At 36.4% G+C, this 23,549-nt stretch overlaps 1 protein-coding gene across 6 annotated transcripts in view; it reads right to left on the reverse strand.

Moving 5' to 3' along the window:
• Nucleotides 1-23,549, reverse strand: part of NPAS3 (neuronal PAS domain protein 3) — a 608,446-nt gene that overhangs the window by 42,280 nt on the left and 542,617 nt on the right. For all 6 annotated transcript variants that reach the window (XM_051806249.1, XM_051806250.1, XM_051806252.1 and 3 more), the window contains one exon: nucleotides 15,102-15,220. In XM_051806249.1, the coding sequence (XP_051662209.1) occupies nucleotides 15,102-15,220 (119 nt within the window). The remainder of the gene's footprint in view (nucleotides 1-15,101; nucleotides 15,221-23,549) is intronic.

The raw sequence follows: 23,549 nt of genomic DNA on the forward strand, positions 1-23,549 counted from the left end.
TAGAAAGATCTGAGATTTTCTTGTAGTAAAGCAGGGACACACAGTGAAAAAGGCTGAGAACTATTTCTTAAATGTCATTAATACTAAGGTTCCTCTGCTTGTGCTAATGATGTCTGGTATATATACTCCTACAGCAAAAAGCAGCCATTTTTTTTATTTTAATAATTGTATGCTTTCCCCTAGCATGGCCCAATTTTTACTGGCTCTATACAAGCATGCAAGGTCTACTGAAAGATCACACAACAGAATGTGTGAGCTTTCCTGCAAAACATCACAACTGTGACGAAAGCAAAGGTGGAGGTAGGCAAAAAAGATTAATTTCCATATTTATTAATATGCTTTCACTTTCTGCCTATCAATGACACTTAAATGAATCTAAAATACAACTTTTCTGTTTAAAAGGGGAAAAGAGACAGCAAAGTATATGAGCCAATTTTATGAAAAATACAACTGTAAATTTTAGAACAGCTTCCACAGGTGGCTAGTAACGGCTCCACATCCAGATAGCAAAAAGGAATGATGATAGGGAAGTAAAGGTCTTTTGGTATGTCTGCCAAGATATAATGTCAGTAGTTCTTTGGCTGTGTTATATTTGAACAGTTTTAAATACATCTCACATGGTCATGATAAAGAAAGTAGCTGGCATTAAAACTGCAAGCCCCAAGCCCTAAAGTGGCTTTACAGAGACTCTGGCTGTAGGAGAATGCTAGGGCTAGCCATGAAAGCCTTTCCAGAGAAGCAGCCATGTGTACTGTCCTTACTAGCTAAGTCCACCCAAACAAGGATGTGATTTCCCTTTGAAGAAAAAGATTCTATTCCACTTGGAGATGGATGGCCTTGGCAAAGCTATGACCTTCTCCTTGACAGCTACAAATGGACTACTATTTATGATTTCTTTCTATAATCCACTTAATTTACCAAGCTAGATTATACACAGCAATTTATTTGTAAAAATCATAATGAAACAGCATTGTTTTAAATGCTAGATGTGGATAAATGGGGAGGAAAAACTGATGAGACAAGATTCGTGTTGTTGAATCTACACTGAAGAATTATGGCAGCCTCTTGCTTTATCTGCATTGGAATCAATTTAGTAATTTTTAATTCACTGATTTTCTGTTGTTTGCTTAACATTTATTAATTGATTGTCATTCTCATGCAATTAATTCAAAAGTTGGCAAGTTTAACATGCAGAGATTAATTTTCTTTTACTAACCCACCACTTAGAATACCTTTTTTTTTTGAAAAACAGGTTACCGAGAAATTAACTCCACATCAATCATATTTATAAATGAAATAGAGTTGGGGTGTTGCACGCCATCTGTCAATCCACACTGAACCTTTCCTTATAAATGATTAAGATTTTCTATGTAATTCAATAAAATAATAAGAAAAAAATTAAAACAGCTCTGTCTTTCACACACTTCAGTTCTAACCAAAACTCAGTTTGAACACCTAGGACTTACTCTCTGTAAGGCTGGGAATCTCTCATTTAAGAGTATGATGCACCTTAGGTCATATGGAAATAAATGGTATGTCTGCCCCATCATCCACTGGTCATATGATCTGCACCTTTACCAACAACCTACAGTTTGCTCAGCTGTCAAGTGTTTCTCATCCAGAATGAGAGCCATTCATTTGCCTTTCATGTCACACTCATTTACAATGGCTGAAATGTTTATTCAGGAAGAGAGTAGAGATAATGAGCAAGGTTTCTTTGCTCTTAGTTACCAGGGGCTATCCATAAGACTTCAGACTCACTCACTCTCTTCCTCATTGCAACACAAAACAGCAGAGGGTGAAAGGAAGAAAAGCATTCCCAACCCTCCTTATTTTATTATGACTTTCACTATATTTCGTGTTTAACTGAAAGCCTCAGTTTCTGCATCTTTTTAGCTCTGTGTGTCACTCAGGCTGCTGATGTAAAGTGGACAAATTGGCAAAATAGACTTTTTTACAGAGAGTGGGAAGGAATATGCCTTAGACAAGTTTCTTTGTCTCCTGTATAAGGCTAGAGTGGACTCAAGCATTTTGATCTCAAAATGAGGATTTAATATCTCTTACAGACAATACAGGGGTTCAGAAATATATGCAGTTAGGTATAAGAAGACATATAGAATGAATTCAGCACTCAATGAAGACTGTAAGATATACGAGCATGCAAGCTGTGATGCAGGGCTTGTAGGAACCCTACCCAGACATTTTTTTTTAGCACGGAAGATAAAACATGGCCTTTCTCCTCTCTCCTGTAATGTTGCTAAGAAAGCTATGTAGAAGAAAACTAGTCTTTTTTGTATTTGAGTTAAATCTGAAGTTAGCTCTTCATGTAACAACAAAGGGTAGAACACATATGTACATGTATATAAACTTTAATCTCATGCCCAGCCCACTGAATTAGTGGGACTAGATCTATGGTCTATTTGTAAAATAAGACTCTAAATGATCTGAAAGATTGTGAGAAATGTACACAATATTTAGCAAATCAAGATCAGTTTGTTTCCTATAGAAAACTAATGCGAAAAGCCTTAGAATGCCATCTTTTTGATGGATTTTAAAACCTTCCTATGGAAATCTTTAGCAAGCAAAGAAATTCTCTGCTAAAATCTATGGGATCGTTAAAGGTACCTGGAAAAAAGATATCAAGTCATTCTTGTTAACCTGGTAGAACTTTTTAGTAAAGAAAGGGAATTGTCTAGAAACATATGCAAATTTTGAAGACTTTTGTACACTTTGATCTGATGAGTCATTATAAGGTTACTGCACATCAATCTGCACTCCTGTGAAATTCAGTGGTGCCTTGTTTTGCTTAGACCATGTAAGACAGCACAGGATTTGGCTCATTATGCTGTTTAAGTCACTTCTATTATAATTTCTCCACTTTCATTGACTTATGCTGAGCACCTTCCTTAAATCTCAGGTGAAATCCCCAGGACATTTCGTACAAACATGTACTTTGGATAATTGACTGTCTGCGTTAGCTGCTAAATTTAAAGCAAGCCAGGGTTATGGCACTGTATATTTTGTTAGATATTTCTCTGGCTTTGTGGAGTATTTGCTGCATGATCTGATAAAAACTGAGGCTAAATGAACTCTACAATTTGTATTTCTACTGCCACAAGTTTATTGGCTTGGTTTTTTTTCCCTGGTTCTGTCTGTAAGGTTCATTACTTACAGTTACTGCAGAATCAATTTGAAATGGCCAAAATCAGTGATGGAATTTATAGCACAATAAACGTACTGCCATATAAGTGCTGTTACACATGAAAGGACCTCAGAATATTTTCAGCAATCCTTCTACATAGCAAAGTGTTCTGTTTTTATCAATTTAACAGAATCACCACAGGTATATTCTGAGAGGTGTAATCCTGACAGCTACACAGCAGATTTTCTCTGAGGCAGATATTTTTACAGGAAAACAATATTTTTGATAAAATCTTAGCATATCAGAACACAGAAAAGAAACTGAACACATCTTTTTCATTCTCCACATCAGGCACTTGCAGTTCTATTTCACAACATATACACAAAAAAACCCACAAAAAACCTGAACCAGAAAGAGTTTATGGAAAAAATATTTTCACACTCCTTGAGATATATATTAATTAGTTATCAGTTTAGCAACCCTGAAATCTAGAGTAAGAGTATGTGTTGGGCACTATGGCACATGCGGAACATGGAGGGCACTTGAAACTAAAACACAGAGTATAGCATCAGTAGTTGCCTGTTTATAAAGTCTATAAAGATTTACATCTCTACTTAGTACATTTTTCTTTCCAAGTGTCTCTATTGTAGGCATCTCATATTTTACACCATTTTGGAGCACAGAAACTTTTAACTTTAGAATGATGCATTGTGAAAAAAATACAGAAAAGACAGATGGCAGCTTGTCCTCCCCAAAACTCAGTTTCATAATATGCATGTGATCGCTAATAGGCAGGCACTAAAAAACAATTTTCCTTGACGGTAAAGAGCTGATAAATTGTCAACATAAACTTCATCTATGGTTGCTCCAGTGATCTAAAGCTCTTCTGTGAGTTTTGTACTATCAAAGTCTGTATCTTGCAACCATATAAAAATTTATGAATCCATATGACTATAAAGTGATTGAAAACAATCCATAATGCATGTTTGGGTATTGAGAATCAGCTTCTTGCTTCCTTGGGAAAAACCATGTCCAGTGCCCCATTCCTAACACTGTGGAAGATCCAGGCTGTGTCCATTGATGCCCTGTGGGCTAATTGAAACAGGGCTCTGCTTTTAGCTGTCTCTCAGTGTTAGTGGTGGACTGACTTAACCAACATAGTCTTTGTAAAAATACAATAATACAACAATGCGATCACAAAAACTGAAAGCAGGTGATTTGTCAGGAAACAAATATACATTTCTGAGCACTTGAGTAAGGAGAAATTAATGAAAAAACTAATAAGATAACAATTTCTAAGAAGAAATATGATTATCTAATACTTCAGAGAAGAAACATGCCTGGACCTTCCAAAATATGTCAAAACCCCACCTGGCCACTGAGTTCACACGAAACAAAATTGAGCATTCAAGTCATGCATGCATAAATTCTTGGGGAAAATGTCCAAACTATCTGTGCATAGAATGAGACTTGTTTACATTGAAAAAGCAGAGTTCATTTCAGATTTAAATATTTCACTGTAAGTGTTAACTATTAATTTTTATTTTTTAAAGGCTCATAACCATTAAATATTTGCACACCTCTAAGAATTCAGAACTTTTTCTGAGAATAACTGAGAAGCAGTAACTCAACAGCAGATAAGCTGTGACTGCTCTGTTATCAATATATTTACCTGGAACAAAATAACATGATGGTCCCACCACATATTTAATTGCAAGAATTTCTTAAGTTTGATTGTGAAAAGACTACGAAACATTTAGATCAGGTTTTTCTTGCTATACAGAGGAGGCACTACTTGCAAGTATGTGACCAGCTCTACCAAATGAAGCCATGGGAAGAATATATATTTCTTGAACTTTCTTTTAATGGGAGCAATACTGTCAGTTTTAAAGGCACCAGACTTGCATCCTGTTGCTCTAATTGTATGCAGTCTATATCACTCTTTTTATGTCCCCTAAAACCAATCAACCAACAAGCCATCAGTAGACCAAGAATATATTTCAAACTGAGGAAATATTGTCAAGTACTAGAAAGATACACTCTTTTCAATGTATATTTGGATAGAGTCACTGATGTGCTATTTTGTTTGGTTTAGGATGGAAAACATACAAAGACTGGAATTATAACTGAATATGTCTGTAAAAAGGAAATGTGCTATCAGAAACAAAAGTGGAAAACATATTGTTTACCACTGATGAAATAGACCTTGGATGTGTCCTTTCAACAAGCAATTCACACAGCAATGAACACAAGAAGTTCAGAGAGAATAAAATACTTATCCATAAAAAGTGAAATAAAACTTGTAACCCTCCTCAGGGTAACCTCTTCAGAGTTCAGACCTCTTTATGCAATCTGTATGAATTTGCAGTACAGACTCCAAGAAAATTACAAGAAAATTACTATTTCTTGTAAAACACTTAGTGTTTTCATTTGTTTGGGGTATTTTGTATAAATTTCAACTAATGAAGAAAATTAAAATATTTGTGTTCTTCCAACTTTATCTTCAGATACTGATTATTTTCCTATAAGCAGGCACAAAATTCTTGATTCTAAGGAGGGACAGCCAAAAAATGTATCAGTAACAACTAAAATTTCTTATTTCATACTGGTTAGAGATGCATTAGGTATATAAGCTCCAGGGTCAGTATAAGCCTTGCTCAGCTTTCTTTAAAAGCATTGGGAGTAATAAAGACTTCCATTTTATCTTCAGTGAAATAATACTGCTGAAATATCACCTCGTTTTTGATGTCAGCAGTGATTTCTTTTTACCTCCATGATGTCAAATGGGAATTATTATTATTAGAATGACGGCTTCCTAATGATGCTGTAAAAAGGAGAAACTGAAACTCTTTCCACTAAACATCTATATTCTGCCTTCTCCATAGGGTAAAGCAGATAGAATCAACCATACACCATTCCTCAAACAAATAAAGAGGCAGACTTAAACATTCAGAAATAGAAGCACAATGGCTTACTTGGTTATATAGTAGTGAATATGCCTTTTGGAGAGTAGAGAAAAAGGGCATTTACACTATAGTAACTCTTTCTTGGAAGCATGGCCTGAAACACTCATAATCAATTTTCTGTTCTAGAAGGTAAAACCAGCAAATCAACAACCAGATCACTATCCAGAAGTCATTACACCGGGTAAAATCAGGGAATGAAAGCCCCAGGTAATGGTTCCAATTCAACTATTGGCTTCAACCACACTGGTGATGGACACTGAAATGCTCTGTGCCTTTTGTCTCCCATTTTGTCAAATCAGTGAGTACAGAGGAACATTGCTTCATATGACAGCAAATTATATTAATAAATTTGGCTTTTGAGAAAATGACGAGCCTGAACCGTTTGCAACCACCTATTCATGTAGAAAGTGAATAGCAGATGCAAAGTGGTACTATCTGCATGAGTGAATGGAGCATTTTGATTTTCTAATCACACTTTGATCAAATATAACGAGCTACAGTGAATAATGATTCCCCACCAATTTTACGTTTCTTATTACATATATTGCTTCACAGTAGTTAGTAAAGCTTGGAGGTCTTTAGGGTAGAGACACCTATGGTGAATGTGAAAAAATATTAATCAAATTGAAAAAAAGTCTCTATTTATAAGTTTTGGTTGTTTTGAACCAAACAGGGAAGTTTACAAGGAGCCAAGCCAGCTGCCAGATGAAGATGGGGATGCTACCTGCTCCTGTCCCACAACAAGGTGGTAGGAATGGCAGTTGGTTTTTTTTTTTTTTTTTTTTTTGTTGTTGTTGTTGTTGTTTTTAGTACTTTTTTCTTTGGCATCTCATTTTGCCTGTTCAGGGCAGCCATCAAAACAAAGGAAGTACCGACCCGAGAAAATGAAGTGTGATGTGCTGGAACACAGAGATGATTTGACAATATTCATGCACAGGGAAGAAAGGCTGAGGATGAAGTACAGCATGTAATCACAGTTGGCTTTGACACAAACAGGCATTGTTATCTTTGGCAAGTTACTTGATCTCTTGGTATGTCAGCACTTTCCAGTCTCAGAGGACTGTTGCAAAAATACATTCATTAATATAAATGACATTATAAGCAACAGGAAAAAGCCAATAAAACACAAGAAGGTAAGAACTTCACAAAAGGTAAATGTTTAAAAAATACGTGGAAATCAACGTATGAGCCTATTGTCTTCTCTTAGCACACTTTGGACAAAAACTGGGAAAATTTTGGAAGTGGTAGAGAGAGTTAAAAAAGCTAATAGTGTTTGTATTTGCACATCTAAACCAATCTTTAAATTATGAAAAGGAGGTGGGCCAAAATATCCACTGGCAGCAGTTATAAAATGGCCAAGTGAAGCAGAGATGTGGACAGCAGCATCTGTCTGTGACAGAGCAAATTCTGCCTGACTATTTTTTGCAGAGCACTGTGTGCTTTTTCTTGCTCCTATGCAAGGCATATTCATTACCAGTAAGCAGTGGCATACAACATTGGTGGATAACTTAAGAAAGCAGTGTGGACTGAAGGCCTCTCTTTTTCAATGGGCATTCCTACCTTGGAGTATGATATCTTTCTCCCAATGTGTAATGAGGTATTTTCTGGTTCCCTCTCTGGTGAGACCTCATTGTTCTCTTCCTACTCACAGACATCTGTCTATTGACACCGCAGCGGGTCTCAGACTGCACTATTAGTTCACATATCTAGACAATTAGTGCTACTTACGAAAGTGTATCAAACATTTTATATCTCTACGACTCAATAACACTTGGTCCTTGAAAGAATACCAGATTTGGTTTGGAACTAATCTCTGTCCATTTTCAATATTTTATTATATATCAGAGTAAATCCTGATCTCACAGTTTTCTCTCGCTGTTATATCCACTGACTTTTAAGAAAGGATCCTTCAGAATTACACTTCTGAAAAAAACAGAATCAAAGGCAATTGCTGCTAATTTGGTGTTACTATTATCTTTTTATATATTTTACAGTTTGATAACAGAATTTATGAAAAAAAACAATCTCCCAGAAAGTAATCTGTCTTTACTGAATTTTATTTTTATTTTTTTGGTTGGTTGGTGGTTGGTTGGTTTGTTTGTTTTTTTCTTCCAGAATCCAGTTTTTGATTTTCTGTTTGCCCAGTTTGTAACAAAACCACAACTCTAAGGCCGTTTAAGACAATATTTGAAGAGAAACACATCCTGATACAGGTGTCAGGAATTCTACAGCTGTAGTCATCATGAGGAATCATCAAAACTTGAATCTTTCTTTTAAGGAAGACTGTTATTAAAAAGGCCTTTTATATAATACTATTTAATATATATTAATTTCATTAGTGCTACTGCAATAGTGAATGCCTAACATATTCATGCCCAGATGGTAGAATAGTGCTATAAATCCCATTTTAAAGATGCTCAGCCTTGAAAATGTCTTTCAGAAGGTGGAACACTTTTAAAAAATTGGTTGATGTATTTAGATGCTGAATGTGAACCAAGTTTTTCCAGATAGCTCTCCTAATAGAATCTCACAGTTCTATAGCAAGGCATAAAATGAATTCTAGTCTTCTTAATCCTGTTGCAGACCATTATTTCTTGAACCATATCTTTATATCTACAAGTAGATACTTCATAAGACTTAGATTGGCCCATTAGTGTTTTGTTCTTTTATAAGTAATGCTGCATCTTTACTAGCTAAGAGACTTCCTTTTGACTAAAAGGTCATCGATTTACATGGGTGAATTCTCGATCAGTTCTTTCTCTCTGACAAATTACCTTTATGTCTTCCCAGTGCTGAAAAGTCTGGGGAATGCATATGCTGACATTTAGAGAACTCTTCACATAATGCTTCCTGATGTTGGTTTCTTACTCCTTCTTCACTCAATTAAGGAGGTGTGGCAGTAGCCATGTGACAAACTACTAAATTCTGTGGGTTTCTTTCTTCCTATGGAGAAAGGTCAGGGTACCTTTCTGGGACAGAGCAAAATCCTTGACAGAAAAAATTTCATGGGGAAAAGATATGAGAGGAGGAGGAAAAAATTTAGGCTAAGTTGGAAAGTGGGATATGTGAATTCCCTCAGGCAGAAGAGGGAATTAAATCTGACTCTAACATAGCCTACATCCAAGAAATGTACTGATCATTAGACTATTACGCAAAAAACCAGCTGCCTTCTATTTCCTCCTCCTTCCCATTCCCCTGAAATGGAAGGAGGTTTTCTGCCATGATATATTGCATTCTTAAAGCGATTTTGGAATAGGGACATCTTGTTTCTGAATTCCAGGTGAATCTTTCACTTGGATGAGAAACAATAATTGCAATTTTGGATTGAACCAAGAGAACAGTATCACAAGGTGAGTGCAATGGCATATTTCTGGCTGTCTAACAGGTTTTTTGAATCTCTTGCCCTCTTGGATTAATGAATCTAATTTTTGCCAAAAACTCAATTTCATTCTAGTGCACAACTGAGATTTACGAATCTTGCCTAACTCTTCAAGTTCTTCTAAAAAATCAATTTAAATTGTGAATAAAGGCAGGAATAGCATGAAAAAGACTCATAATAGAACCGTGACAGGCATAACATTTCAACAAGAAATTTTCATTAAAAGAATTCTAATGTTATGATTTTAAATATGAAATCTGAGAGTACAGTCTCAGAGAATGTTTAATTTTAAACAAGTTGGTAGAAAGATGATACCATTGCACAAGACAAAAAGATCAATTCATGTGGACTGCAAAGACTGATTTGTGAAAACACTTTTCTGGAGTTTTAAAAATTATTTAAAATATTTCGATATACAGCAACTGATGCATGAGGTATACCTAACTGAACTTGCATCCTCCATTGCTGAAATACAGACATTAGACATGCAATAAAATATCAAAATTTCTAAACTAAACTTGCTGAACCAATTTTTATATCTATCTATCTATCTATCTATCTATCTATCTATCTATCTATCTATCTATCATCTATCTATCTATCTATCTCAATTACTCATTGTTATGCAGTATGTCCACTGGAAGGGACAGCCTGGAGGTTTTTTAAGATGTCCTTAATTCTGCTGATAAGTCTCCAAGAAGTTTGATTGCCAGCTTTGTGGGAGATGGAGAGAAAACAGATGGTCGTTATCCCAAATTCAGAGATTGACACAGTGAAAGCAAAAGTACAAGGGAATCTCCTCATGTTTGCTTATTCACTTCTGTAATAGCTTATCATGAGAGGTCTACTCCAAAAAACAGTAGAGGGGTATATATGGATACATACTAACACATCTGATGAGTTGATGAACTGGAAACTACTGGTAACTACTGGCTCTGATGATGCTCATTGCTTTGACCACTTCTTGATCCCATTAGTTATGCTTTGCTTAAGAGACCAGTATCTGGCCCTAAAAGTTTGAACAAAGAAAATCCTAGCACAATCTGACATGCAAGTAAATATGACAAAACAATGATAGGATACTACAGAGGAGTAGGGAATGTATCACTGGACCTGAACAAAGTAATTTTGAATTAAAACTAGCTTTGACATATGCCTGAATAAGTCAGACAATAGAAAAATTGAAGGTGGGATAACTTAAGTGGACAGAATTGTGATCCTCAAATGGAGGAAAACAAATGGAAAAGGAAATAAAATGGAGATAAAATCCAAATGAAATATAAAACTGTCTTTCACTGATAAAAAAAATTGGAAAAAAGGAAGATGTGATACATTTTCAGCAATGAAAAAGCAGTAAGTCTCTCCAGCACATATCTTGGAGAACAGCTGTAATGGTAAGACATTCTGAGTTTTGCAATGAATGTAATTATATTTTTTCTTTTTATTTGTTTTCATTATGTTTTATCAGCTGACTAAATTTTATTTGACTGTTTTTAAAGATTTTAAATGTATTAACTGAAATAAATCTCTAGTACTTTATATAAAAATTCTTTTCCTACAAGCCCCTGAGCCTACAAATATTAAGAATGTGAAATTCTAATTCAAGGAGAGTGCTAGGGAACAATGAAAGGGAAAGAGAAAGGGAGAATTAATCATGTAAACACTTTACCACTTAGACTTTTAAGGTAACATAATTCATGAAAAAAAAAGGCCATTACCTTCATCTTTACATATAATTCAGAACTAGTTATATCAGTCCAGGAAGGGACTATAAACAGGGTTCATCTCACGGTCTAGAATAGGGTCTCTGATGTATACCTGTGTAAGTTTATCAGTCTGATTTTTGTTCCAATATTTCTTTTGATAGAAAATTAGTCTTGACTAGATCAACCTGAATGATTAATCAATTTCATTCTCTGAGTGTTTTCACTTTTATGTGGTTTTCCTAAGGCAGGGATCACTCATTTTGAAAATTGGCTAAGCACATTGTGAACCACCTCATTCATTTGCTGTCTACAGAAGACATTCACCAGCAGTCCTCAAAGCAACAAAAAATGGTAATGCAGTTCTGAGGTCAGTAAAAGTTTGGATCAAGACACAATTACTTTACAAAGATGAAAAAATTTTGTTACTCCTGGAGGACTGAATCCACAGGGAGCTGAATATCTCTTACAGAGCTAAAATTTGACTCATAGCATACAGAGTTCCTAGCACTGCTCCCAGTGAATGGTTGTATGCTGATTCAGGAGCGTTACCCGCTCACAATGACACAAGAGTTCAAAGGAAGGTTTTAGCCAAGAGCCCTTGTTTTTTGCAGATGGAAAATTCAGTGCTCTGTTGTATTCTGAAGGGATGAAAGAGTGGCCCCTGAGTCAGCCTGCTCCACAAGGATTTCCTGCAGGAACTTTGCTGCACATGATCCCAGCCAGCTTTTCCCATGATCTTCATCAAGATTATGCAACTATTCTTCTCTTTGATGATTTCTTATAGATGTACATCCATAAGGCTCATGGATCTTTTTTAATTTTGACAAAATACATTCCTTAATAAATTCAAGAAACCTTAAGTTTGTTCTAGCACTGGTCTTTTAGAAATCAATGACTAAATTGGTAATATTCCTAAAAGTGTGAGTGACATTCACTGTAGCAGTTGAGTTTTATTATGCTTGTCTGATATACCAAGAATGATGTTTAAACAAAGCAGCTCAACACTTGGTTAAAACGCTATTCACTTGATCCAACTCTTCTAAAACGAATGCACTGTTTTTTGAGGCTTGCTGTGGCTGTAGATAATGATCCTTCCATGGAACACAGAGTGCCAATAACCATGCTTTTGAAAAACTGTCAAAGTACAATTCATATGGCTGGGCACAGCTAAATTCAGCCAAACACTGTCAGTTACAAATTCCTTAAAACCAACAAAAAGCAGAGGAACTACATATCTATTTTTACACCTGCTTAGGGCTTTCTATACTGTTTATGCAATTTTCCTCAAGCTGACATGTCTCATGAAAAAGTTTGGAAAACTCAAATGTTTTATCTACAGACAGTTTTGTTGACTATCATAGTTTTTCTTTTTATCCATTCATTGTGTCCAGGATAAACTTGATAAAAAATGATATCTGATCTTTCAAAACTCATTTTGCTCTACTCCTGACATCTCAGTTATGGTTTTAAGTTTTCCATGAGGCATCAGCAGTTCTAAGAGAAATTAAATTATGTTTATATGATAGACATTATTGTGTCTTTTGAGTAAAGAGTCTACTGTGAATTTCAAAAACTGTATTGTAATGAGTAAAAACCCAGCCTTGTAAAGTCAACGTATTCTAGATATGTCCTGTTCTGATTCTGGACAAATATTAGATTGTCAGGAGTCAGAGAGATAATGACAGAGTTACTCACATATTCCTTTTGTTCTCACCTATATCTGGCAAAAAATGTCACACTACAAAGTCCACAAATTCACTATGTTTACCCATTACTATTGCATCAAAAATATCCAGCAAAGCAAGTTCTCCATCAATCTAACTTTGGCCTAGCTTGGGCGGACCACGCCATCATGAGAATGAGTATAACTCCAATGACCTGAAGAAGAGTGTGATGCTGTTCACATGCTGGGGGGAAGGGAGACACCTGACAGGCTTGAGAGATGGGCCTGTGCAGACCTCAGAAAGTTCAACAAGGAGAAGTGCAAGGTCCCTGGGTTGGGGCAATCCCAAGCACAACTACAGGCTGGGCAGAGAATGGATTGAGAGCAACCCTGAGAAGAAGGACTTTGGGGTGCTGGACACGAGAGAGGCTGGATATGAGCTGGCAATGTGCTCTTGCAGCCCAGAAAGCTGACTATATCCTGGGCTACATCATAAGCAGCATGGCCTGGTCAAGGGAGGTGACTCTTCCCCTCTACTCCATTATGGTGAGACCCCACCTGGAGTACTGTGTCCAGCTCTGGGGTCCACAACACAGGACCAGAGGAGGGCCATGAAGATGTTTAGAGGGCTGGAATATATTTCCTATGAGGACAGGTTGAGAGAACTGGGATTCAACCTGGAGAAGAGAAGGCTTCAGGGTTAACTTACAGCAGCCTTCCAGTACCAAAAGGGGCCTACAGGAGAGCTGAAGAGGGACTTTTTACAAGTGTATGTAGTGATAGGACAAGGGGAATGGTTTTAAACTGGAAGACAGTAGGTTTAGATTAGATATGAGGAAGAAAATCTTTATTGTGAGAGAGGTGAGACACTGGAACAGGTTGTCCAGAGAAGTGGTGGATGACCTATCCCTGGAATTTTTCAGAGGCAGGTTGGACGGGGCTTTGAGCAACTTCATCTAGTGAAAGGTGTCTCTGCTCATACCAGTAAGGTTGGAACTAAAGGATCTTTAAGGCCCCTTCCAACCCCAACCATTCTATGATTCCATGAACTGCCCATTCATTCATTTGCCTTCTGCCTCCTTAGACTGTCAGTACACTTCCCGGTCTTGACATCTCCTGAAAATTGTAAACTGGTCAGCATGAACGAGTACTCAGTGCATTCTTTCAGGTGTTGACAACTAAGCAGGGTACGGATCAAAATTTGCGGTGCCTTAAGAAACCACTGGTTTGGACTTAAAACTTTTACTAGCAACTATTTTAACTATCTTGACCCAGAAAACATCCAACCAAAAGACTACCAGTCATTTGCTTGCAAAAAAGACATTTCTAGCAGATTTTTACTGCGCAGGTATGATGATGAGAATTTTTTGGGAAAAGTTAGTTGGGGAATTTTACTTTAAAGCTCCTCTAAATCCTCCTCTGAAAACTGAAAAAAACCCCACAAAAAGCTTGTGAAAGTTTTTAAATGAACATTGACAAGCAATTTCTTTAAATAAACACACATTCTCAGACTTACTTCTTTGCACCACCCTTTTATCTTGTATAAAACTTAATGGATGACATATTTCATTCCACAAGTTGACAATGTTAAAAATGTGCTCTTCCTTCTAGTTTTAGTGTGCTGCAAAGCCACTGATAGCTACAGGCGTTATGAGCGATATATGACTGAAGAAAGATGAGATTACTGCTGATAAGGAACAAGAGAATTTCATATCTTAAAAGAGTCTCAAATCCAGTAAATATGATCCCTGGCAGCAGATGCCCCTCAGACAGACAATGAAAGAAAAATGGTGGAAAAGTACTCATTGTGGCTTGCTGTTTCCTTGAGCTGGAATGGCAGCAAAACGAAATAGCTCTAGCATACTGTCTGCATGGAAAAATCTTACCTTCTCTGGGAAAAACATAATCCAAAGATGAAATGAGCAGTAATTTTCCGCTATGGGAAAAGTAATGTTAATCTGACTCACCTTCTTTGGTAAAAGATACCTTTACTTTAGAAGTGTTGCTCTTTTGAAGGCTCTCATGCCATTATCATCAATGTTTATCATAACCATCAATTTAATGGAGCTGTAGCACCAACGTCAAACCTCAGGCTGGAAATATTGTACTAATGATTGTTTAACAAAAGGAACGAGACATATGCAAATATGAAATAGCTCCTTTCTCTGTCTATTAAAGTGTTCCTGCAACATGAATGAACACAATTCTAAGATGTCAATATTTCATGCTACAGTGCAGCCCTTACCTTGTAACCTGATGATTTGATGTGCACTCCTCGCTTGGTCAGTGTAGATTTCATTCGGATGAAAAAAGAGCGCTCTAGAGTGTTGTCAGTGGTTAGTAAACTGGGGCTTGTAGATTCCACTAGGAAATAGAAAAATACATATACACATAATTTAGATTTTATACATCCCCTCTAAGCTATTTTTTCAGGTGCGATCCTTGAACTCACTAAAAATAAATGACTGATGGATGCTAAGAGTGTTGTAATCAATCTACCTCATTTAGAAAATGTTTATTTAACAAAAAAAAAACTTTGAAAAATATACATAGACTCAGTAAGCCTCATTTTCAAGTTATTTTTCCCATGGAATTTTTAACAGAGATTTGTCTCATTAACTCTTTCTTGCATGATTTTATTATGACTGGAGTTATTTTGTTAAAGTATGACATTGTTTTAAAAAAAGTTCTTCAGGATTTTGTGAAAGGTAAAGTCTCACTGAGGTAGCAATTCTGTCTGCTGAAATAGGCTGCAAATTCTGCAAACTTTTATTCCCTAATCTCTACTCCTCGACTGCAATGATACATAGGGTGAGTCACTACTGGATTTGAGTGCCTTGGTTTCCCCAGTACTGAAGTGAAGTTAGGGACTTTATTATCATTAAAGCACTAAACAGCCTGAAGGCAAAAATTCTCCAGTAAATGACACATATTATTATAATTGTCATAATCATAATCAATTATTAGTGATTATTTAGTCATTAATGAAATATAATTTTAGTCCATCTGAAGAGATATTTCTTGCTTGCAACTAACTATAGCTCTTACCTATGCTTCTCAGTCCCTCAAATGCAACCACTTAACGTAGTAGATACTCTTAGTTTATATAAAACATGATAAAATAGCATGTACAATCCCAGAAAACACCAAGATATTCTTTATACAATCTTTATTATTGCTATTTTTTAGGTCAGATAAACAATATCTCCCCAAAATATTGTTAATTGGAAAATTCTGGAGCAGCTTACAATAATCAAGCATTCTTGGAGATAAATAAACTTTCAGTTTCAGTGAGGAATTAACATAGAATAAAAAAATTATTTTGAAATTATTCTGCTATTTTTTAGGAGAATCATACAAACCACTAGTAGAAACTGTGCAAGTATTTAAAAAGCATTTGTTATGCAGTGAACAGAAACACATAAATTGGTTTGTAAGCTAAGGATTATATTGAATTGTCCTTGATTTAATATGGTCAAGTTGTCTTGTGTTTGTGACATTTCAGCTCTATTGTGATAACCGACAGCAGTGCCCCTTGCTTTAGTGTCTCTTTTAAGATTTTTTTGTTTTAGAGAGTGTGAATTCGATGTCATTTTAAATGTACAGCTCTTTATCACTCGAGGGAAAAGCAGAGCCATGTTATATTTAGTACTTTCATTTCTTCTGATTAAATATGAATTACTATGAAATTTTTCTCATCATCTAACACACCATAATACGCCAACAGCTTTTTAATACACTATATAAGCACAAACTTCTGCTCTAAGAGTTTAATTTGCCCCTCTAATCCAATCACATCAACCTTATTTCTCTTATCAGAGATTCCCATTTTGAATTAAATGAGCTCATTAGTTTTAATCAAAAGCAGAGAGATCAAAACTTAAACGTAAATGCTTTAGATCAGAACTGTCAGTCAGCCGTGCAGTCCTATTTTACTAAAACACAAGATCAGAGACCCTTAGAACCAATTTTTTCTCGTAAGGGATGCCAAGAGCCTGAAGATGCTATATCCTTCTTTTTCTTTTTTTTTTTGCTCCCAAGGACAGATTATACATTTAAGGTTAGATTTAATTTAGAGTATTTTTTTTTTTCATTCTGCTGGAAATGGAAAAGTATGCCATTCTGCTGTTGTTTCTTTCACATTTATTGGTGCGGGTCATTGGAGACCTGAACAAATGTGAAGCCATCACAATCCATGCAACAAACTTGTCCTCAAAAATTCAGCTCTGTTCAGCAATATCATATAAGAAATAAAACTCTGAAAGGAAAAATATGTGTTTCAGGGTATGCTGCTGAAACAGCAGCCAAAATCATCAGGATAGCAGCAGCACTAGTAAGATGAGGATCATGATTAATTATTATTTTTATTGTACAGTACAGTGCAGTAGTTAAAGAGTACATTAAGAAACCACAGCATGGGTGCTTCCTGCTATGTGAAGAAATGCTAATATCAGCTTAACAAGTTTAGTTGTTGTAGTCCAGCACATTATGCTCTAGCACAGGCAGTAAATACAATATATCCTCCTGTGTTCTAATGGTAATTTCCAAAACACACAGAAGTAATGTTAAACACAGAATATTTCTTGCTCAAAAAAAGATCAGGCTGTAATACATACGTACCATTCCCAAGCAATTGCAACTAAAATTTCTCTTTCATACAAAATTTTATGAAAAAAGGAAAACATCTGACATACAGTACAGTATTGGCATTGACATTTTTTGGGCTCATGGAACCTTATGTCAGAAGCTCAACATCATTTTGCTTTTATTATAATATGTACAAACATATACATTTCTGTAAGGGTATGCTATAAAATGCATTTAATTTATCCAACAGACTGGAAAAGTGCCTGTCATATAAATATGTATTCTGAAGTGTTTGATTTTCTTTAACAAAAAGTACCTGAGAGTGTATGTGTGAGATGGGATTAGTTACCTAAAAGTCCAGAACAGTTTATGAAGAGCATTTTGAATTTCTCTCAGGAGAGAAACATTATGGCTGACAGTACAAATCTGCATTCAGAGTTGTATCCACCCACAGTAGATACTATAACAATGCTAACAGTGATTATGCATGCAGGATTTTAAAAATAGGATGTGTACAGAACACATCCATCGATGTCAGTGAGATTTGCACAGGAATATATGGAATATGGTCCATTATTTGTTCTCAGGAGTTTGTTTTAAATGTCTATCACTCAGCCTTTTCAATTTTTTTTTTTTCAATTACGTCAAAGGAGGCTTGCAATATGAGGAACATCAGAATGAAATTCTAGCAATTAATTTTTGATTTTTTTAAAAAATTTGTAATCTAAGACCTTTAAAGAAGCCTGAAATAAACAAGATCTGCTTGGCTTGATACTGTAGAAACTAAAGATGTCTTTTGCACTGAAAAATAGAGTTTATGGCCTGAATTTACTGAATTTAAACTTACTGTTGAGTTATAAACTCCCGAAATTGTGAGTTTAGAATGCTAATTATGTGATAAAGGTCAATGCTTACTGCATGTGAATGAAAATATTTCACACTCTTAGGTTTAGAACTATAAAAAGGAAGTCTAGATTGTCTTTACAAAGAAGGTAACTGTGTACTCTGCTGGGAAAGCACTTGGCTTTGTCTGTCCTTAATATTGTCAGCAGAAACTACTAAGGGAACAAACCTCTTTTTTCATTCCCAAAGCTGATAATGCAGGATGAGATTTCTAGATTTCTAGACACCAGGAATGCATTGTCTATTTCAAAAGGCATGAAGCTGCAATTCACTACACCCATAGTAAAGTGTCACAAATGTAAAAAAGGTTAACTAAGAGCCACAGAACCAAATGGGAAGAGACTATGAACTAGTACCCAATTCACAAAATTATTTAGTTATCTTCTAAGTATTTCTTTGTGAACAAGCCTTGTAGCTCTGATCCTTCAATGGGCTTTGCCCGGGGAACAATCTTGGGCTCAGATCCCAGAAACCAGTCATGCACTGTGTAACTTCCCAGATTGGAAGAGTTCTTCTGGTGTTCTGATGAGACATAAACATGCCAATAACTGTTTGGAGGACTGAGGTCCATGGCTCTAATCCTGCAGTGATTTGCAGAGATACTGTGCATCTGTGTGAAGTCTGATTATCTTAAACCGATAACCTAAACAATGTAAAATAATGCAAATAATTGCTCTTACACAGCAACAGCACAAGTACTATCCCAATGACTGATTCACAAGCACATTCAAATTCAGATAAACAATTTGTCCCCCAGGAAAAAAAGAAGTTCCAAATTTGATTTATGTCTTAAATAATAAAAAGCTGCCACAGTAGGCTGAATAAATGTTCAGCAACTTCTGGTTTCTTTTTTTTGTTTGGTTGTTTTTTTTTCCCCCGACATACATTAAAAATAATTGAGAGGAGAAAACTGTATTTTTGCACGTCAAACAGATAAAAGATAGGCTTCTCATTTTTGGGAGGACTAGAAGGTGCAGAGGGAAAACCAAACACCAATGAGGAATTTCAGGGGGTTGGTCGAAAGAAACCTTATGGGTTAACATACAGGATTTTCTTGATTTTGTAGCGCTTCAGGAAGTTTTCACCTGACTTTCACTTCATTTCCTTGAAAACATGTATCCATACAGCTTTTAAGAGACATTCTCAAACACCAGCTATACAGCCAGCCCTTAAAAGAGAAACAAAATAAAAGAACATACAAAACAGTAAGAAAAAAGGAGCTCTCTTTTCATAGTCTTCTACACTTGCAAACCTCTTCTCACATTTTCTTAAGGTCCATAGGCAAGTGAGAATAATTATGTTCAGATGAATTATTAGGTAATGTAAATCTATCATTTTCAGTTGGACTAGATACATCTTTATAAATGATTCTATTTCTTCTGTGCAGTTTGTTGCCTGTAACCAGGTACCAAAAGACTTTCTAGGAAAATTTAACCTTGAATACTTAACTGTCTTCAATCAGAAAAGTGACTCAAAGAAGCACTATTTCGAAGATCATTCTTTCTCAGTATATTATAGATCAAATTCGATCATTTTATAAGCTGTAAGATAGATTTTCACAACTATTAGCTCAGTAAATACAATTCAAAAGCTTCAAGTTAAGACAATTTATTTCCAATAAGTGCAAGTTACTGTTAGCACTTGTGCAAATGCATGTTTTTAAGTGGAGTGGGTTCAGGCTGATTGCAGAATTCTAGGCAATTACCAGAAGATAAAACTTGGTCTAGGAAACTATTGAATATCCTTTGACTATTTGGATGAACCACTTAGGCCTATTTACAGATGCTGGGAGCCTGCCTGTAGACCAACTGATGAGCACAGAGCTAGCAAATTCTATAAGTGCTTTCTTGGTCCTGCTGGTGTGCTCAGCAGCTTGCAAAATCAAGGGTTATCTGAGCTGTTTATTTAACACTGTGTGCGGCAGAGGCTCATTCATTCTTCCAAGGCAATACTGTTTCTAAAAGGAGCTGTGGAATAATATTTTTGCTAGAAGCTGTACCAGTTATAAACAGGAACTTGAATTCCTGAAACACCAGGTTTGGATCTGAAATTCATGGTACTTGCAGGTAACTTGGTAAGACTCTTAAAATTTCTATTTTTTTTTATTTTCCGTACAGATGAAGTTAAGAATTGGCCCCCAGGCTTTTGATGATTTAGTTCTGTTCTTTCCTTTACTCAGGGGGAATAATGCTGGGTTCTGGCCAAGGCCTCACTCAAAAGGGGAAGACTCAGGGCAGCTGATACTCAGCAGAAGAAATAGAAAGAAGGATGACTTCCTCTAAAGAATTTATTTCTAGGTAATGTTTTCAGACAAGATAATAAACTGTTCTTTTTTGTCATCCTACCTCCAAAATGAAGACAATTCAGTTTTCATGACCTATAAGCCTATTGTGCCTCAAAGGCATAAAACCTTTAAAACCCATCAGACATCTGTTGAAAACTAGGTCTTGTAATATTTTTGTTTGTTTGTTTCCCCGCCTGCACTCTTATCTCTCAAAATTTTCCAGATCGAACAATTGATGATATGGCCTGTCAGCTCAGTACAGTTAGGTTGTTTTACATAAAATCCTTAATTTTTTACAAATAATTTGGCAATGAAGCCTTATGTGTATATTTATTTCATTTCTTAATAATTTTTTAAAAAGGCCATGTATATATTTACATATAAAGATATGATTGTTTTTGTTATCATTGTAATTACTAGGCTATGGTCCACATGTGACAGCACATGACTGTTAAGCTTAGATGTTTGAAACTGAGAGAATAAGTGACTAACTCAGATGTATACAATATATCTTTTTAATGTGATAAAAGTACGTGTGTCCAGGCAAAAGCCAAATCAGTGAAGTAGCAGTGAATTTAGATACAACAGCTAAAAAAGTGGGAGAACATGTTTAATATCTGATCTGCCTTATACACTGTGGATTTACAAGAACTTGGATGTTGTACAGAAGTCTGTTGACTTGAACTGTTTGGCCACAATATAATGTGGTTAATATTTTTAATTTGCACAACTAATCCCAACTTTTTATTTGTTGAAAATTGCCTCCAAAGGAAGTAGTGGAAAAACTAGTGCTTAACTATATAAAATTTAATGGAACAAACTATTAGAAATACATTAAGAAGAACAGTTCCTTCATTTAAGGGATGAATTCTAAGTGACTGAGGACTGAATTCAGTTGCCCACACATAGGTCTACAGCATTCCTGTATCTGAAATGTGTACAGGAATGGCAGTGTCATACAGGACCTCCAGAAGTCCAAGTCTTTCTGGACCAGTTGATAGATGCCAGATGTGTCTCCAGTAGCATGGGTTCCCTATGTTTGGGAAACTTAAGCCATTAGAGCTTGGTCCCAATTAAGTAAGTAGGAATACTGTGGAAAGACTTGGATCAAGTTAACAGAATCACAGAATATGCTGAGTTGGAAAGGATCCACAAGGATCACTGAGGCCAATCCTTAGCCGTGCACAGGATCATCCCCAAGAGTCACACCATGTGCCTGAGAGTATAATCCAAATGCTTCTTGAACTCTGTCAGGCTTGGTGCTGTGACCACTTCTCTGGGGAGCCTGTTCCACTGCCCAACCATCCTCTGGGTGAAGATCTTTTCCTAATATCCAACCTAAACCTCCCCTGACACAACTTCAGGTCCTGTCAGTGGTGTCCACAGAGAAGAGATCAGTGTCTGCCCATTCTCTTCCCTCACAAGGAAGTTGTAGACTGCGATGATGTCTCCCCTCAGCCTCCTCTTCTCCAGGCTGAACAGACCAAGTGACCTTAGCCACTCCTCCCACAGCTTCCTCTCAAGGCCCTTTACTCTCTTCACTGCCCTCCTTTGGACGCTCTCTATGCCCCTTTATTCTCACCCAGAGGCTCTCAACTGTGCCGTTGCCAACTGTGAGCTCCATACATTCTAACCCTTCTTTTACATACAGTGCTAGTCCCCCACCTCTTCTGTCCTGCTTATCCCCCTGAAAAGTCTGTAATGATTGTTTCTGTTTATTGTTTTATAATTTCTAGCATCCTTTATGGCCTGTTGTTTAGGACTTTAGTTACACATGCCTACATTTCATCTGGTATTTATGGTTACCTCAACCTTTGAAATGTGCTTGTGCTCTTCCCCAAAACACACCCAGCCAGACTTAACATTACAAACACACCGGACTTAACATTAATTACAGGCAAAAGTAATCTAGAGTTCTCTAAGGGAACTTAACGCTGTTTGACCAGTGGATAGCACAACTGTACATGTGGTTACTGGCAAAATAAGTTACAGTTTCACACAACTACCATACACATACAAACAACAAAATTTTAATGTCCAAACTATACTAGTCTGTATCGTTAAAGTTTAGTTTGCAGATTTAACAAGTGCAAACAGTAATACATGCATACTATAATTTGGGCACACAAATGGCTGGATCTGCAGAGAAACAAGCCATGCTTTGAAAAGTTATCCTACAGTATTACATATAATAGGCTTATCCTGTTTGCTTTTTAATTCAGACTATGCCCATGTACTGGCTGTACTTATGCAGGAGAAACTAAAGTAAAAATTCATTGACGGGCATTCCCTAGTATTATACAGTGAAATTTTTGAATGTTCCATTATCCTTGCAGAATCAAAGTAATCTGATTATTGGACAAAGAATCATAGAATCACAGAATCATATAACAGGTTGGGTTGGAAGGGACCTTAAAGGTCATCTACTTCCAACCTCCCTGCCATGGACAGTGACAGCTTTTACTAGACCAGGTTGCTCCCAGCCCCATCCAACCTAGCCTGGAACACTTCCCAGGGATGGGGCATCCACAACCTCTTGGGTGAACACTTACAGTATCTCCCCATTCTCTTAGTAAAGAATTTTTTCCTCATATCTAATTTAAAACAAATCTGCTTCATTTTATGGCCATTTCCCCTTGTCCTATCACTACACGCCCTTGTAAAAAATCCCTCTCCAGCTTTCTTATAGCCCCTTTAGATATTGGAGGGCTGCTATAAGTTCTCCCTGGAGCCTTCCCTTCTTCAGGCTGAACAATCAAATTCTCCTAGCCTTTCCTAGTATGAGGGATGTTCTATCCTTCTAATCATCTTGGTGGTCCTCCTCTGGACTTGCTCCAACAGGTCGATGTCCTTCCTGTGTTGAGAACCCCAGAGCTATACACAGCCCTCCAGATGGGGTCTCATAAGAGTGGAGTGGCA

The sequence above is a fragment of the Manacus candei genome, unplaced genomic scaffold (assembly GCF_025592945.1).
Source record: "Manacus candei isolate 608988 ecotype Guabito, Panama unplaced genomic scaffold, ASM2559294v1 h1tg000067l, whole genome shotgun sequence".
NCBI lineage: Eukaryota > Metazoa > Chordata > Aves > Passeriformes > Pipridae > Manacus > Manacus candei.